This window comes from Elgaria multicarinata, chromosome 1 (genome assembly GCF_023053635.1).
Source record: "Elgaria multicarinata webbii isolate HBS135686 ecotype San Diego chromosome 1, rElgMul1.1.pri, whole genome shotgun sequence".
Taxonomy (NCBI): Eukaryota; Metazoa; Chordata; class Lepidosauria; order Squamata; family Anguidae; genus Elgaria; species Elgaria multicarinata.
Window position 1 is genome coordinate 146,692,029 of NC_086171.1, and position 16,895 is coordinate 146,708,923.

General features: G+C 39.7%; 2 protein-coding genes across 2 annotated transcripts in view; one reads left to right on the top strand and one right to left on the bottom strand.

The window, feature by feature from the left end:
- The window catches only part of YIPF1 (Yip1 domain family member 1), a 78,825-nt gene that overhangs the window by 60,131 nt on the left and 1,799 nt on the right, over nucleotides 1–16,895 (bottom strand). The window lies entirely within an intron of this gene.
- The window catches only part of GLIS1 (GLIS family zinc finger 1), a 253,796-nt gene continuing 238,157 nt past the window's right edge, over nucleotides 1,257–16,895 (top strand). The window contains exon 1 of the mRNA XM_063138817.1: nucleotides 1,257–1,590. Coding sequence (XP_062994887.1) covers nucleotides 1,257–1,590 — 334 coding nt within the window. The remainder of the gene's footprint in view (nucleotides 1,591–16,895) is intronic.

The window sequence follows — 16,895 nt, forward strand, 5'->3', positions numbered from 1 at the left end:
TTTTTAAATTTAGAGGTGGCAATTATTTATTCTTTTGAGTGCTTGACTGGAATGTGTATTGGGGTACAAACACTCAAAAGTGGCAGGAAGGGCAGAGGGTGTTAAATGACTCTTCCCATTAGTGTATAATTCTGCCACCTCATAGTGCAGTGTATATTTTACAGTGTAAATATTGGATAGCCATGCTCTGTTGGGGTTGAAAGAATTAATTTAACTTTAGAATTGCCCCCTTCAGAAGATTGCCTGGCTGTTGTGGGTACTTTACTAGGAACAGCCTATATATGTCTATTGAAAATCACCAAGAGTCTTGTGGCAGTTTAAGACTAACAAATTTATTTTGGGCTAAACTTTTGTGGACTATAGCCCAATTCATCAGATGCCACATCAGATGAAGTGGGCTATAGTCCACAAAGGCTTACTCCAGAATAAATTAAGGTGCCACAAAACTTTTTGTTGTTTTTGATACAATAGACTGACGGGGCTACTCTTTGAACATTATATCTGTTGAGTTTCGTTCACATGAACATTATATCTGTTGAGTTTCGTTCACATGAGTCTGCCCTTTAGAGGAGAGAGCGAGACCGTGACAGATACTGGCATTTGAAATGGTCACATCTTTTAGTGTTCTTGATAAGCTGATGCCATGCATGAAGGATATTTTCTGATTACTGAATGGCAAAATTACATTGAAATGTTTTCTAAAAATCTCAATTAAATATTCTCCAAATATAATTCTTATTTACAGCTACTGAGCATGTTTTAAAAACATTTGACTCAATTAGCGAATAGAATTAAATCAGCTTTGCAAATACATCAGAAGTTTCTGACAATGAACTCTAGCCCATAAAAGCTGATGTCGCAATAAATTAGTATGTAAGGTGCTACGGGAGAAGTTGTTTTTGCTACAATAGAATTAAGATACCTACCCCTCTGGAAGTCTACAATAACTTACACCACAAAGGCTATTTCTAGCTGTTTGGTTATACATACATAAATCATTTGTGGAACACTGATGGTCGAAAACTGAAACCAACCAGTGATCTTCTAGTTTAGAAAATCTTTACTTCCTGGTGATCTAGAAGTGACTGTTACTTGTTCTAGGCAACTTGTTCTAGACAACTGAGATAATTCAATAATTCTGAGTCACTAATGAACCTTTCATCTGTTGACAGACTTCGTCTCTTCACTTTTTGACATTTCTGGCACCGCTTGATGTAGGAAACTTTGAAAAGCCCCTCCTGTAGAGGGATGTCAATATGCACTATGAGGTGGCAGATTATCCAAAGCCCAGCAGCGGTGCAGCGTTCTTTGAAGTCCTTGACAAATGCCAAGTCATGCCTATGAAGGAGCTGCCCCAAGTCAGTTGTTCTAACAGCGGTCGAGCTTTCTTGAATTCCCAGATGTCCTTTAAAATAACTGTCAGCAATGGCGGCGACAGCGTTGAAGCTCAGCGGAGCCCACCTGAGCTGCCAGTGCCTCTGCTAGAGCGCTTTCCCAAAAGACCTAGCATATTTGAGAGACTCCCTATTCTCCAGAGGACACAGGAGACACGATGTCCTAAAGCTAGCAGAGACTATTTCCAGCAGAAGAGTGAGTAATAAAATGCATGAGTTGTAAAATATATTACCTGTGGTATCCTTTTCCTTTCGTGTTTCTTAGCATGCTATTTGTCTTTTTATTCATGTATTTATTTGTTAGCTTGGAAACTGCTCTTCATCTTCTTACCACAAGATAATTAAAACCAAACTTTCTTTGCAGGTGACCTAGTTAGTCATTGATACTTATAAGAAATCACCTTACCATGTTTTGCAAATTATACACAGCCACTACCAGAAAGATGCAGTGTCAGAGGAGAGAGTCTTTTTCTTGAGTTTACTGAGAAGATAAAACTGCCACCTTCTTATATGGGTACTTATTCTATAGGATTGTTGGTGTTTGGAAATTAAATACATTTTAATATAAATATTATAGTTAATATTGAGACATAAATATGGCTGTGCAATCTCTTCAGTACATGGATTGAGGAGTTTGTTTTAAAATGCATTTTAGTTGTATTAATAAATTTATGCCACTCTTAATTGCAAAGTGATGGATATCTTTATCTTAAATTCTTGCTTGAATCTTATGAATAGGTTAGTGTCATTTTCATTCTATAAATGTGGAAGTTGGTCTGAGTGATGGACACTTAGCAAAAAGGGACCTGGAACTTAGTTGTTCTAGAAGGAGATTTGATAACATGGACATCTAGTGTGTATGTGGTATGACTTTAGTATGCAAATCCAAGCTTACCATCCTGAAAGCCAACAATATGCATTTACTCCTAGGTAATCTGCATGGAAGACTATGAGGACCTCATAAAATATAGTTTGCAGTAGGAAAGGCAGTTAAATCTTAGGACCATAAGTATCTTCCCCACCTTCTCCAGACTCCGGGTGGTAATAATTGTAGGTGGCTACTTCCTGTTCTGTGCTAAAAATGCTGAATCCTGTGCCTAATACTTTATGATTAAGTTCATATTATCACTTCTCATATCAAAGAACTCTCAAGGTGGCAGGCAGTATAAATTTAATTAAGAACAACACATTGGATTAACAAAGTACACTTTTAAAAACCCACAAAAATGCTAAAAAAAAGGCAAGAAAAATACGACACCTTCAGTACTCATAACAGCCTAAGCTCTGCTGGATAAGATCAAAGGCCTATCTAGTGCAATGTCCCATTTCCTGTAATGCCTGACCAGTTCTTATAGGAACCCAAAGCAGAACATGATGGCAATAGCCCACTCTGACTATTGTTCCTCTGCAACTGATCATCTAGAGGCAGGTTATCTCTTGTGGTAGGCTGAAGCCATCATAATTAAGAGTCATTGATAGCCTTATCCTCCGTGAATTTGTGTGATCTGCTTTTTTCTAAGTTAATAAGCCTCTAATGTTATTGACCTTTCTAATAGGGTAAAAACAACAGAGAGTGTTGTAGCACTTTCAAGACTAGCACATTTATTCTGGCATAGGTTTCCATGAACTATAGACCACCATCAATGCATGACTACAGTCCACGAAAACTTATGCCAGAATAAATGTGTTAGCCTTTAAAGTGCCACAAGACTCCTTGTGTTTTTGCTGAAATAGACTAACGCTCAAATGCCTGTTAAACTTAAAAACAGCCTTTGTCTGCTTTCTGAGGGTGCTTCCACACAGTGGGGTTCTAGTGCTACCAATCAAAAGGCATTGTACTTTAATTGTGTCCTTTCTTTCTTAATAGTTCATTTTTGTTCAAAGAAAAAATAGTGGAAGAAATGGTGGGAAAACATGGGAGAATTATCAGTGAAAGATGACATTGTCTGGACTTACCTTGTAAAATTCTGACCTGCATCACTGCAGCTTAAACCAGCCACAGTGGCTGGTTTAAGCCATAGTATGTGCTGGGGGCCCATTTGTCTACTGACCCACCCAGGTGTGTCTTGTGTTGTTCAAACCCAGGCAGCATGACTTCTTTGAGGGGGAAAGAGTCCTCAAATAATCCATGGCTTGTTAGGTTATTTGAGAGTTGTTTCCTCCTCAAGCCCCAAGCTGTGCCCGGGCTTGTAGCTTGTTTAAACTGGGGTGATCATCTGAACCAGGCCAATATGACTGAGGCAGGCTGATCGCATGTTAAAAACCTTTCCGGAAGCACCCTAAAATTTAAATTAGATGACGCCAAATGGGTCTCAGGTTTATCTGATGGAACATTATTATTATTATTATTATTACACTTAACAAACAAAACTCTTCAGCGAAAGTTGGTTTCTAAAAAGTGACAGATGTTCTTGAAGTGATGCAATAAAATGTAGCAGAGGTTATGCTATTTAAAACTTTCATACGGCCGTCCTGTTTTCTTAAAAAATCCTGTAGCAATATTTTTCATAATAGACTGCTTGATCTAGCTGAAAGAAGAGATGAGGAGGAGGCGGGAAGAATCTCGAGCAGAAGCCTCAAAGCTAAAGTAGATCTGACCTAATTCAGGCTACTTGCTATTCCTGCGATGAATTGAAACTGGCTGTACTGATGATTTTCAGTAGCCTGGCTGGGAAGACCCATAGTTCTCTTTCTGGGTAGCAGGTGGTCATTTAACTTCCCTAAGAGTTCTTAATGAGAGATTTTAGGAATCTGAACTGCCCAGAAAGTTCCCGTTAGAAATTATTATTGTACCCACCTACTTTCTATTTAAAAAACATAAATTTAGACACATCAACTTCCCTTTTTAACATTTTGACTACACTCTAGTGTCTAGGTCCTAGGGGAAGAGGAGTGGAGATCTAAATGCCTCACCATGAAACCACTTGGAGCATTCACTGTTCATTTATTTTTTGCCACCTACAGATACATTCAATCACTGCCATCTAATGTATTGGGGAAGAAAGGGGTTCAAGTGGAGTACTTTTTCTTTACAGTTGGAGCTTTTTGCTTTCAGTTTAAATATGTTCCCATATTTGGTGAGAGCAAAAATTGTGTCCACTGCATTCAGTTTGATGAAATGGGCTGTTTCAAGAAAGAGTTGTTATGGGCTTGAGTGGAGAGTAAGTAAATGTTACGTAACTAATCTGTAGCTCCTACTATGAACTCTGTTAATAGCTTTGGCTTGCTAGACCATTGTGTGTGGTTTGTGTTGTGGCAATTCTGCTCCCCCTTTTTCTCTTATTCAAAATTCCACCTAGTCAGTAAGTAGTTATAAGAAGCTAAGCTCTTTCCCTTTGTGTCTTCTCCCCTATTTTTGTTCTCAGTCCTACCTTAAACTTGAAGCAATTGACCAGACAGTGAGGGTTGGAATGGGGTGGGGGGCATTTAAATTAAACAAGCTAGTCCTTTTGCCTGGTCACTGGAGTTTGTTACTGACGAACATCCAGATGTCTTCTTCAAATCACAAACCTGTTTGCTTTTAACCCCAGAACTGCTCAGTCGAGTCCAAAGGGAAGAGATCGGAGGGCGGGTAGAGTTACTCATGGACAGGAATTGTAGTCTTTACTACTTTATACTTTGGTTTCTCTTCAGATCGTAGAAACCTTTTGCCTACATAGTATGCTTAGCTTTTCCAAATGCAGAAATTTAAACTCTGCTCTTGGGTGTAATTTATTTCTGATCTAGTTTACTGTGAGAGCAAATGAATATCTATCGGTCAGGCTTACTTTGTGCGTGCGTGCAAAGCACTTTCTACTATATCTTGGTAATTGTTAAAGTACCGTTTCTACATCTGCCTTTTTTCCAGGGATCGTCCCGGGATCGTCCCTGTGCATGCAAATGACACACAGGGGATCCCAGGAGCAGGCAGGGATGATCCTCCTGGGATAATCCTTAGGTGTAGAAAGGGCCGTAGTCTATAAGGCAGGAGTGGGCAACCTCTGGCCCTCCAGTTGTGAGATTACAACTCTTACATGACCATTAGCCATGCTGGCTAGAGCTGATAGCAGTTGAGGTCCAGCAATATCTGTAAGTTTTCCCATCTGCCATAAGGCTAAGTATGCCTGTATTGCAGATGTGAAGGTTGTGGCTGAGGGTCCAACTATGTGTAATGTTATTCACATCGTTTTGCCTGGTATATCTAATTTTTTTAACCTAAATTGCTGTTGTGGGGGGCCAAGATTGGGACTATGGTGTGTGTTCAGAGGGGTTTTAAGTCTTTGGTGTCTCCATAGTCCCGAGTGGAATAACTCCCAACTCCACAACTGCTGTTTGCAATGGGAGGAAAGTTCCCATTGACTCCTTGAGTGCCATTTTTCTTGGTAGAAAGGCAGAGTAAAAATCAAATAAATAAATAAATAAATAAATGAGAGTTTTCCTCTCATTATGAATAGCAGACATGGGGGGCAAGATTCTGATCTCTGACCATGAAGGGAGCAAAGGCTTAAAGCCCCTCTGCCACGGTCCTAATTTGCCCTGGGATTGCAGCACTGGCAACTTAGGCTAAAAACAACAACCATGAATGCTGGGCCCAACCACATGAATAATGCCATGTGGTTTGGCACTGAGAGATAGTGACTTGCCTAAGACTGACTAATATATTTACTGCTGATGTGATATTTGAGGCAGGAACATCCTGTCTCTCACACTTTTAGCCTTTTAGTGTCAAGGTGACTAGGTTGATATATAGGCAGCTCTCTTTGATCTCCCTTTCTAAATAAATGAATAAAAAGAAATAAAAAGTACAGATTAAATTAATGAGGCTCACTTAACCAAGTAAGTATATGACTACCAATATCCTGTCATGCCTTATACAAAAATGTACTGCTGTAGCACAGATTGTCCTGGAACATTCAAGACAAAACTCTGCTGATACCTTCTGAATCTGCCTATACCATGGGAAGCAGACCAAAATATTTTGGGGAAATTTGGGGATCACATTCTTTTACTCCATCACCTGGAGTTATATGTTGATAATAATAGAAGCAAGAATCTACTGTAAGTGGTCGAGTGAGAAGATACTGAATTTACCTGTGTGTGTGTTTTGAACAATCTGGCTTTTCTTGATGTTCAACTTATAAAATATGCCTATCCCTTATATTCTGGCTATGTTTCTGTGTTGTAGAGAAAGAGAAGGGACCATCTTGATTATATAACCTTTTTCCTTTCTGTTTTGTAGTTGTGTGTATAATAACACCTTCCACTTCTTAGAGCAGCCTTCCCCAAACTGGTGTCCTTCAGATGTTTTGGAATACAACTCTCAGAATTCTTAACCATTGTCCATGCTACCTGGGGCTGATGGGAGTTGAAGTCCAAAACCTCTGGAGGGTGTCAGGTTGGGGGTGGCTGTATTAAGAGAATGCTTCTTCCTTTTGTGTTACCTGTATTTTAATGGTGGGAAGAAATGGGGAGAATTCTCATTAAAATCAACTAGATTACTTTTTAAACTTGTTTGTAAAAATGTCTTATAAAATTTCTTTGTAATAGATTTCTGTTAAAAAGAAAAAAATAAAGCCTCCTTAATTAGAAGAAAGCATTGAAGGGAGGATATTGTGGAAATTTATCCTGTGATGGTGTTTTCCTGTTGAAAAATACTCAGTCTTTCAAGGTGTTCTAAGTATATTCTTATACTAAAAATTGTTGTGCGTGTATGGATGAACACACATCCTTGCACACACCTGCTCATTTTCTGAACTCAGTGGTGTCACTGAATAAGTAGAATAGCCTGAGTGAGCAGCTAAAAGATTTTTCTTTCTTTTTTAAAAATTGCATGTGTAGTAGAATCCTATGGGGGATCTACACTACTGCTTTAAAGTGCTTTATAACAGTTTTGACAACTGTTGGGGCCCAGGACACACTGCATATACAGGTTTCAAAACGTTTTCAAAGTGCTTTAAAGCGCTTTAAAAGCAATAGTGTAGATCCCCCCCTACAACGGTGTGGTGTTACAACAGCGTGTTGAGAGAAAGCAAAACTAGCATTCTACCGTCCAGGTGGAGGACTTCAAGTGCTCAGCCCTTAAAAGTTGGTGTTTGAATTGCTGCACTTGTGATGCTGAATTAAGGTTGTCATCTCTTTTTTTCATTTATTTATTTATTTATTTTCTTTACATTTATATACCGCCCCATAGCTGAAGCTCTCTGAATAGTTTACAAAGATAGGCTTCCCATCTTGAATAGCTATATGGCAGCCAGGTATAACATCGTCCTATCCAAGTTGGCAATAGCTGTGTATTTGGCTAGTTAGTGTATGTAGGTGAGAATTTCATTTGGATGGTTTTTTTATAAGAACTTACCAAAATTCAAAATTTTCTTCATAAATGGGATGGAAAGAATCTGAGACTTTAAAAAAATCGACCCCTGAATGTAGGGAAAAGTGAAACTGACAGATTTGTCTATCCCTGCTATAAGGGCATTTTTTCATAGTCTGTACTTGCACATGATACACCTGGTGTGTCTTCTGAAATGTGTTTGCAGGAAGAATATCTCCTGTGCGCAGTGCTCCCCATTGATAAAAGCACGTGCTTCTGTGACTTATGATCACAGCAGCACATTGCAGACATTGCCATTGAGAAATAGTATCCACTGAGAGCCTGACTCTAATGAGAGATTTGTGCATAACTGTATTTCTTGGGAAGTGTTATATGGAAACACAATGGACTGTGTTACCTAGCCCCAAGAATAACCCTCAAAAGCCCCAAAAATAACCCTCAAAAGCATATAAAACATTCCACCAAGTATGTGCAGATGTCAAAAATGTGCTGCCTGTGCCAAGCTAGCATGTCAGGAGAAGGCTGGATTTTAAGCTATCTTCCTACATGCATGTAAATTATGTGTTGGAACATTCAGGCAAGCAACCCCAGAACTAACTGATGTGGTACGGTCCTGAGAGGAACATACTATTCACTCTTTCCCAGGGGTGTAGTGATAAATTTTGAAGTGCAGGCCCTCCCAGGGAGAATCCAAAAATCCATCTGTGTTGATCCATATCAGCAAACCAGTTCTAGCAGTTTTCATCACCACCAAAAACAGGTCTTTCGTAAAGCTAATAGGTCTTAATTGCCCATTCAGGAGCAAGCTACCCTAAAATACTTTGCATTACAACAGGGAACAATATCTTGATGTTGGGAAAATTAATCCCCCCTCCCCCCAGCTACTGTGAGGATTGCTGCTAAGTTCCGAGGGAACAGGGAATTCTGAGGGGGATTGCAGATGACCTCATTGTCCCTGCTAATTAAAAGGTGCAAGTGTTGCATTCCTGTGAGGCCTGGCTCCACTACACCACTGCTCTTTACTCATACTTGAATCATCTCTTGGGAATTCTACAGCCGCCTCTTTCAGTTTGTGTTGTGAGGTTGCATTTGACTACATGAGCCAAATGATGAGACATTGGTCTGCCGTTATTTGCGGGGTGTGTGGGAGGTTGGCAACAAATATTTTTGATATTGTGGATTTGACAAGCCTTTTGCAATTTGTGTAACATTTGTTAGGCCTGGGAGCATGGTGTTTGTGTGGGAAGGCGAGGCCAGAGGACGAGAATGACGACAAAGTCATCTTCATATAAAATTAGCTAGTAAAGTATTCTTACAAAGTATTTTTAATTTTCTGTAGCAAAAAAGGAGCATTATAAGGTTCAATTGCTTGCACTAATTGATATGTAGATACCTAACGGCATGATCTCAAAGGGGATATATGTAAATTGTGTGCCACAGATTATTTAAAAATAGGCATTTATTGCATTAAAATTGATTGTATGTAAAGTGTCCAAAAGTTTCCTTAATGTAATGAAATAGTAGGTATTCCTCCTGTCCAAAGTATGGCATGTGAAAAGCCAAAGACTGCTTTATCTAAATTCCAATCCAATTCGACCTTTAGGTTTGGACTTGAGTACCTCTGAAGACCAGATGCCAGGTTTTCTTCCTTCTTTTTGCATTAAGATCCAGTATATGTGAATGTTTTCTTATTTGCACAACGCATGCTTCACTCCTAACCTGGCAAAAAGGATTTTCCCGCTCTTCTGTGGTTTAATTTGTGTTTTATTAAATGATTATTCATCACTGACAATTACTGGGAAAAATGCTGCTGTACGAAATACATCCAACTTATGCTGTTTCAATTTTCCTGTGGTCTTTTGTATGTACGAATTGCAAGAACTTATTCAAACCATTGCGAAGTAATGAGCCAAACTCTATCTGGCCAATCGGTATATTAACATAAATATGGTATTGTTTGATGTTGCTGGTTGATGTTGATTGGTTTTTTGTATTGCTATGCTTGAATAGTTCTTTGATAGTTTACACAATTTCCTAATAAAAAGCACAGCAGTGGAATAAATCTGATTTATAAATTTGTTTCGAAGATCAGGTAAATGATTTTTTTTTATTCAAAGGGGTCCTTGATGCATAAGTATTTGCAGATAACAGCAAGAGCCTTGATGTAAGAAGAAAGATAATTAAATTCTTGTGTTTATTTGCATGTTTTACTTTGGGGGGAAATGGGCCTAAGAAGACATCAGCAAATACTGTAAAACTAACTTTTTAATGCATTTTTCAATTGCTGTTATTTTAAGCTCTTAAGGGGTTGAAGACTTAGTTTATTCTGGAACGTTGCTGAACTATATGAAATGTGACTCTTGGGACCTGGTATTTTAATACTTAGTAGAAATATGTATAATAGTAGATGATGTATTTTGCCTGCCTTCCAGGTCTGAAGAAGTTAGACATACTGGCTAAGACAGAGAGTATCCAGTGTGTAAATCAATGCCTTACTTTTCATAAAATAATAATCTTGCTGTAATCAAATAATTTTACAAGTGAGCGTATATACAAAAAGAAGAAGAAGAATATATGATACAACTCTGAAGCCAAGTAACTTCCCGGCAAGTAGTGTAAGACCTAAACTTTATTGCCAATGTGTGCCAACGATTCACTGCTATTCCATGTTTTATTGTAGTAACGTAGCTTAAAAACTAAAACTGCCAACCCTTGAGTAAACCCCCCAACAATTAAAAGTCATTCATCAAAATGAAATTTAATAGTATCCACTATCAAATCCTATCTTTCTTTTGGTGCCTTTAAGTAAAAGGCCACAATATATATTGTTTTTGTTACAAGTATATTTTTCCTCCTTGTAGATTGACAGTGACATAACTGCCAAATAAGAAATGAAACGGTTCTCTAGATGGATGTGCTCTTAAGTACTTCATGCTTAACGTGGTCCAGGTTTCTTTATAATACGTTTAAATTGTAATTCTTTGGAATGTTGGATGCCTAAAGCTAAGCGCTTAATGATGTGTCGTTTCAGATATCTAGGAGCAGGTTTATGAAATGGGATATTTTGCTTGGAGGGATGAGTGGCACACTTCAGAGCTATCAGACCAAAGGCAACAGATCAGGGTGATATGTTTTGTTAAACATTAAATACACACACACACCACCTTGGCTTCTGTCTAAATAATGCAATGCTTTTGAAAACGATTTACATGGGAATAGGAGCAAATGTTGCACAAGCTTAAGAATAGGAGTAAATTTTGTATGTGGTTTTTAAGTGGTTCTTTCCCTTGTGTTTTGTTCTCTTCCATCATCCTGTTGCTTCAACAGCTGGGTTTAATTTAATCTGACTCTTACACTGAGGGCTAGGCATTGGTGAGTCCATGACAGAAGTTGCTCTTTCCTGGAATTGTCCCCTGTTGGTGAGTAACTCGAAAGGGAAACAGAAAATAGTATTGGAGTAGTGTTTGAGCAAGGCTTCTGGTTCATTAGCTTCTGGTAAAATAGACCACCCAACTTCCCTATCCTTTCATACTTTTTTTTTTATCAAAACCTTGACTTGTCCTGTGTCCCAAATATATGCCAGGCAGATGGGTTTGTGGTTTGTGGAAGAAAATGACGGATGGATTTCCCAGTGTTTTCAGAGTAGAGTTGCATGCAGTAGGATTTGCACACGTGCTCAGGATTGCTGGGACTGCTTACATTTTAAATCAAAGGGAGTTCTTATTGATGTCTTCAGAGGGGAGGAGAACTGAGCTCCAGGGGCTTTGTGAAACTCCCGCCCCTTTTGGACTGGTGAACAGAGGCACCAAAAATATGACTTTATTTTGCTCCTATTGAAATAAAAAGAGACTTTGCCATTGACGTCAGTAAGACAACTGCATGGACTATGCCAGTGACATCTTTGGTCTCTTCATGTTCAGCTTTTTCTTCAAATGACTCCCTCAGGCTCTTCATACCATTCCTGTGATTGCGCTGCTAGAAAAACTGTTTTAAACAGTAAGTGTTCTAGTGAATCCAGCTATAGTGCAGGACTTAATATGACAGCATTTCATCATGTGATCATGACATCTTTGTCCCATTGCACACCATTGCTGGAGTGGTGTGAATTTCCTGAGGGAAACTAGTATCATGACACTACATCATATGGCAAATACGTGTTGTCTTTACAGCAGGGAGAAATGGGGAACCTGTCCTGTGGATGCTGTTTTCAGTGGCAAATCCATGGACTGGAAAACTCAGCTCTAAGAACCTGTACTACATATCCCATATCAAGCAAGCAATCCACATCGCCACTCTCTGTTAAGACAGTCAACAGGTGCTTCCCCGCCCTTTCTAAGTAGTGTTTCATAGGATTTGCTTGGCTTGTTCTGAGGACCATAGTACAGTTGCTTTTATGCAAGATAATATATAACCTGATTTTTGTGTGTGTGTTTTTGGCTGGCCTGCTATCTACATGGGACAGACTGAAAAGAGTAAAAATTAGACTTTTTAGGTGAGAGCTGTTGATAATCTTTCTCATCCTTTTCTCTTCCTACCATATTAGTTCCTCCCCCGCTCCCCTGCCCTGACTCCAGAAGTTCATTTTTCTCATCCCTCTGAATGATAAAGATGCTGCTGCATTCTTGATTGCTCAGTGATTGCTGTGATGACTTTTTCAGCATGCCACTAAGTTCACAGCCTGCAATTTACTCTTATGTTTTCTTTCTGTGGGGAGACCAAAGAACTAACTCGCAAATAACCTCTTTAGAAGCTGAGTTAGTCACACATTTTTAAGACATTCCAAAAATCCTGCTAAGCTCCTTCTGAGCTTGTTCTGTTGACTACTAAGTGAATCAAATGTTTGAAAACTCTCCTTTTAGGCTTGAGTTCACATTATTGTCTCTAGGGAAATGTGTCCCCCCTTGCATAATTTGGTTTTATTTAAGGGGGAAAAACAGTTTTACAGTTTTATAGCACTTCATGTAATTGATGTCTGGCTTTCTTATTTCCTGTGATGTAAAAAAGAAGCTGTGGTAGTTTGATTAAACAAAAGGGAGCATAAAGCAGTGCAAGAAGGATGTGCAGAACAGCTGGAGGAAGACAGTATTTTAATAGGTTCATTCCAAAGGGAAATCTGGCTTCAATGGGGTGAAAGAGAAAGGGATCCATATTGTGTTGTGGTAGGAGAACAGATTGTACTCCAAAGGAGATATAGGTAGTACCAGATATAGCACTCATATAAAGTAGTGCCAGGAGTGTGCTGAAACTGCAAACACATGGATCTCAATGTACAATCTAGATCCATTTCAATCGGGTTTCAGGCCTGGTTTTGGAACGGAAACTGCCTTGGTCGCCCTGTGGGATGACCTCTGTCGGGAGAGAGACAGGGGGAGTTCGACCCTGTTGGTTCTCCTAGACCTCTCAGCGGCCTTCGATACCATCGACCATGGTATCCTTCTGGATAGATTGTCTGAGCTGGGAGTTGGAGGTACTGCGTTGCAGTGGTTCCGCTCCTACTTGGATGGCCGATTCCAGAAGGTGGTGCTGGGGGATTATTGCTCTGTGCCGTGGCACCTAAGCCACGGGGTTCCACAGGGCTCTATCTTATCCCCCATGCTGTTTAACATATACATGAAGCCGCTGGGGGAGGTTATCCGGAGATGTGGACTGAGGTGTCATCAATATGCGGATGATACCCAGCTCTACATTTCCTTTTCATCAAACCCAGGTGAGGCAGTGGCTGTTCTGAACCAGTGCCTGGGCACGGTAATGGACTGGATGAGGGCTAATAAACTGAAACTCAATCCAGACAAGACGGAGGTACTGTTAGCGGGTGGTTCTTCTGTCCGGCGAGGTGATGTTTACCCTGTCCTGGACGGGGTTGCACTCCCCCTAAAGGATCGGGTCCGTAGTTTGGGGGTGCTCTTGGATCCAGAACTGTCACTTGAGGCACAGGTGAACTCAGTGGCAAAGAGCACCTTTTATCAGCTCAGGCTGATATACCAGCTGCGCCCTTATCTGGACAGAGATAGCTTAGCTACAGTTATCCATGCTCTGATAACCTCTCGTTTGGATTACTGCAATGCGTTATACATGGGGCTGCCTTTGAAAACGGTCCGGAAACTTCAACTGGTGCAAAACAGGGCAGCAAGGTTATTAACAGGGACTGGCCGGCGAGATCACATTACGCCAGTCCTTTTACAACTTCATTGGCTGCCAGTCCAGGTCCGGGCCCAATTCAAAGTGCTGGTATTGACATTTAAAGCCCTAAACGGTTTGGGGCCAGGTTATCTGAAGGAACGCCTCCTCCCATATGTACCTACCCGGACCTTAAGATCATCTACAGGGGCCCTTCTCCGTGAGCCCCTGCCAAAGGAAGTGAGGCAGGTGGCTACTAGGAGGAGGGCTTTCTCCGCTGTGGCACCCCGGTTGTGGAACGAGCTCCCCAGAGAGGTCCGCCTGGCGCCTACACTGTACTGCTTTCGTCGCCAGCTGAAGACCTTTTTATTCACTCAGTATTTTAACACTTAATTTTAACTTAAATTTAAATTTTACTGTTTTAACTCTGTATTTTAATCTTATATCAACTTTGCTGTGTGGTTTTATCCTGGTTGCGCTTTTTATATTGTATTTCATAATTGTGTTTTAACCTGTTGGGTGTTTTACTGTGGTTTTAATTTTTGTGAACCGCCCAGAGAGCTTCGGCTATTGGGCGGTATAAAAATGTAATAAATAAATAAATAAATAAATACATGGAATATAATTATTGAGATACAACAGGCTAATGGGCTCTCTTGTAAAATCTTATTTTAGGCCCCCTCCCTGCCTCTTGTGATTACTTTATACACTCTATAGATATTTTCAACATCGAGTATTATAGGTCCTGTCTTGAATACAGGCGTTGGTCAGATAGCAAATTGCAGTGATGTTGTGAATATGACTTGACAGCTCTTTTACCAGAATTCTAGAAAAGAAATGAATGATTTAATCCTATGAAGGGAAGAGGTTTTCTTATGGCTCCAATGAAAACTTCTTAATTTAGGGACTTACTTTGATAATTAAAAGTGTTTCCACCTGAAATCATTAGGAAATACCAGAATCTGGATCTTGGCAGATTTTTATCTAGCAGTTTGTTCTGATCTACACTTTGCTGAAAATTCTGTTCATGAAACTTGTACAAATATTGTCTAAACTCAGACCTCTTGAAGAATTAGAGCTGTACTTTAGCCCTCTTTGTGAAATTGTTTCATAATCATGAAATAAAAGTAAATAAATAACTATATTTGTTTGATTTGTAAATGCAGTCACAGCCTATGGCATCCAGCCCCTGGCTGCCTGCATCTGGCCCCTGGGACTGAGGTCCGCCACCCCTGGCTTAGGTATTCTTATACAGTGCTTAATAGTGATGAAGGAATATACACCAGACTTTAGTAATATGTCTTTGACATAAGAGTGGATATATTTGGGACTATCTTTTAGAATGAATTTTCATGCTTTCAAGCTCTTCAACCTTCATACTTCTGCTTCCTTTGTGGGTTACAGGTTCTTCTTACCTCCCCATCTCTTCTGAATGCTCACTGTGAGTAGTGTTATGTCTGCACCAAGATGAATGCTAACCATAGCTAGCTTTATATTAGAGTTTGAAACATGCTTCTAACCACGGTTTCAAACTCTGCTTCTAAGCAAACTATAGTTAGTACAATATAATGCTAACTACAGTTAGTACTGAAAAAGGAGGAATAGGGAGATTTGAGTGGGAGAAGGGAAGAGGACACTGAAGTTCAGTGTGGAGAGAGGGGAAGGAGGATGCATGTCTGAATGGCCCGCCTTGAGAAGGATCCAATCTTGTCCTTGCGTGAGTGGCCAGGCCCGTTGCGCTGTAGCGCTTCCAGGGGTATGCCCCCAAACGAGCAGAAACCATTGTTGCCAGTGGCAGGGGCTATGTGCATGCCAGTGTTGGCATGGCTGGCCGTACATGCACTAGGACCACTGGGCCTAGCCACCTGCGCAGGGACACAATTGGATTCTGCCCCTAGTTTTTAAGCTACTGGGAAGTGTTCTAACTGCACCAAACCCTTTATATAAGACCTGGTAAGATTATGATAGACATCTGAGGCATGTCCTTTTTATATAGCTTATGAGCTGTTTTCGGTGATTATTTCTCACCTTAACAAGCTGAGATATAAAATACAAATGAGCCTTTTGCATGAAGTCTGCCCCTTAATGCAAGTTGCAATTAAACCATAGTTTCCTATTTTGCCTGAACTGGGTCAGAACAAACCAAGAATTCCTTAGAATTTTTAAAATTACCACAAACCAAAATGCCCTAAACTTGACATTTTTCTTACATAACGTGAGATTTGTTTTCATATATATTTTTCCTAGATGTTTATAGTGGAACAAGCCTGGATCTTAAACTCAGTTTGAAGTTGGTTTTACGTGTGGGTTTGTTCCAAAGCTAGTGCTGATAGCTCCCTGGTTTGGATTTAATGGGAAACTATACTTCCTAGTCTTATTGCAACTTGTGCGAAAGGAGAAGTAAAATGGCTGCATACATGGGAAGGAAAAGGCATGTTCATATCACTGTCAATGAAGTGCTTCTGTCTAATAAAGTATGATAAAATCTTCTTTATGCATTCACAGCTGCAAAAAGTTCCATCCAATTTTCGAGTCAATATAGTTAACTCGCTCCACCTCTCTCTTAATTGCTGTACATAATGGGTTCTCTGAATTATATGGGGATTTTATAGCACAGTTGCCTGATGGAGGAAACTGGCTTTCATTGTGCAGTTCCTGCTATCAGTATCAGCCGGAGAAGCAGTGATTTAACAGGTGCCTTGCAGGCATGGCTCTTGTTTAATCACCATCTACATATCAACATTATGTAAATTTAATTTGCTTAGGTATGCAATTAATTGTGAACATTTAAAACATTTCTAGAGGTATAAAACAATACCTAGAGTTCCCATTTTTAAAGATGTTTCAGGTCAAAGGGCACACGTGTTTTTATTTTCTTATTTGTGGTATAATGTGTTCAAGGCAGATTTATGGCACAACCTTTGTTTATTGACTTGTACTTTTTCAGCATGAAACTAATGGAACATGACAGATGATATTTATGAGGCATGTGTTTTTGATTAAATTGCATTGGACATTAAAACCTGATAAAAAAGTATATTTTAAAAGGCAGGTTAATAAAAAGGGTGCAGCCT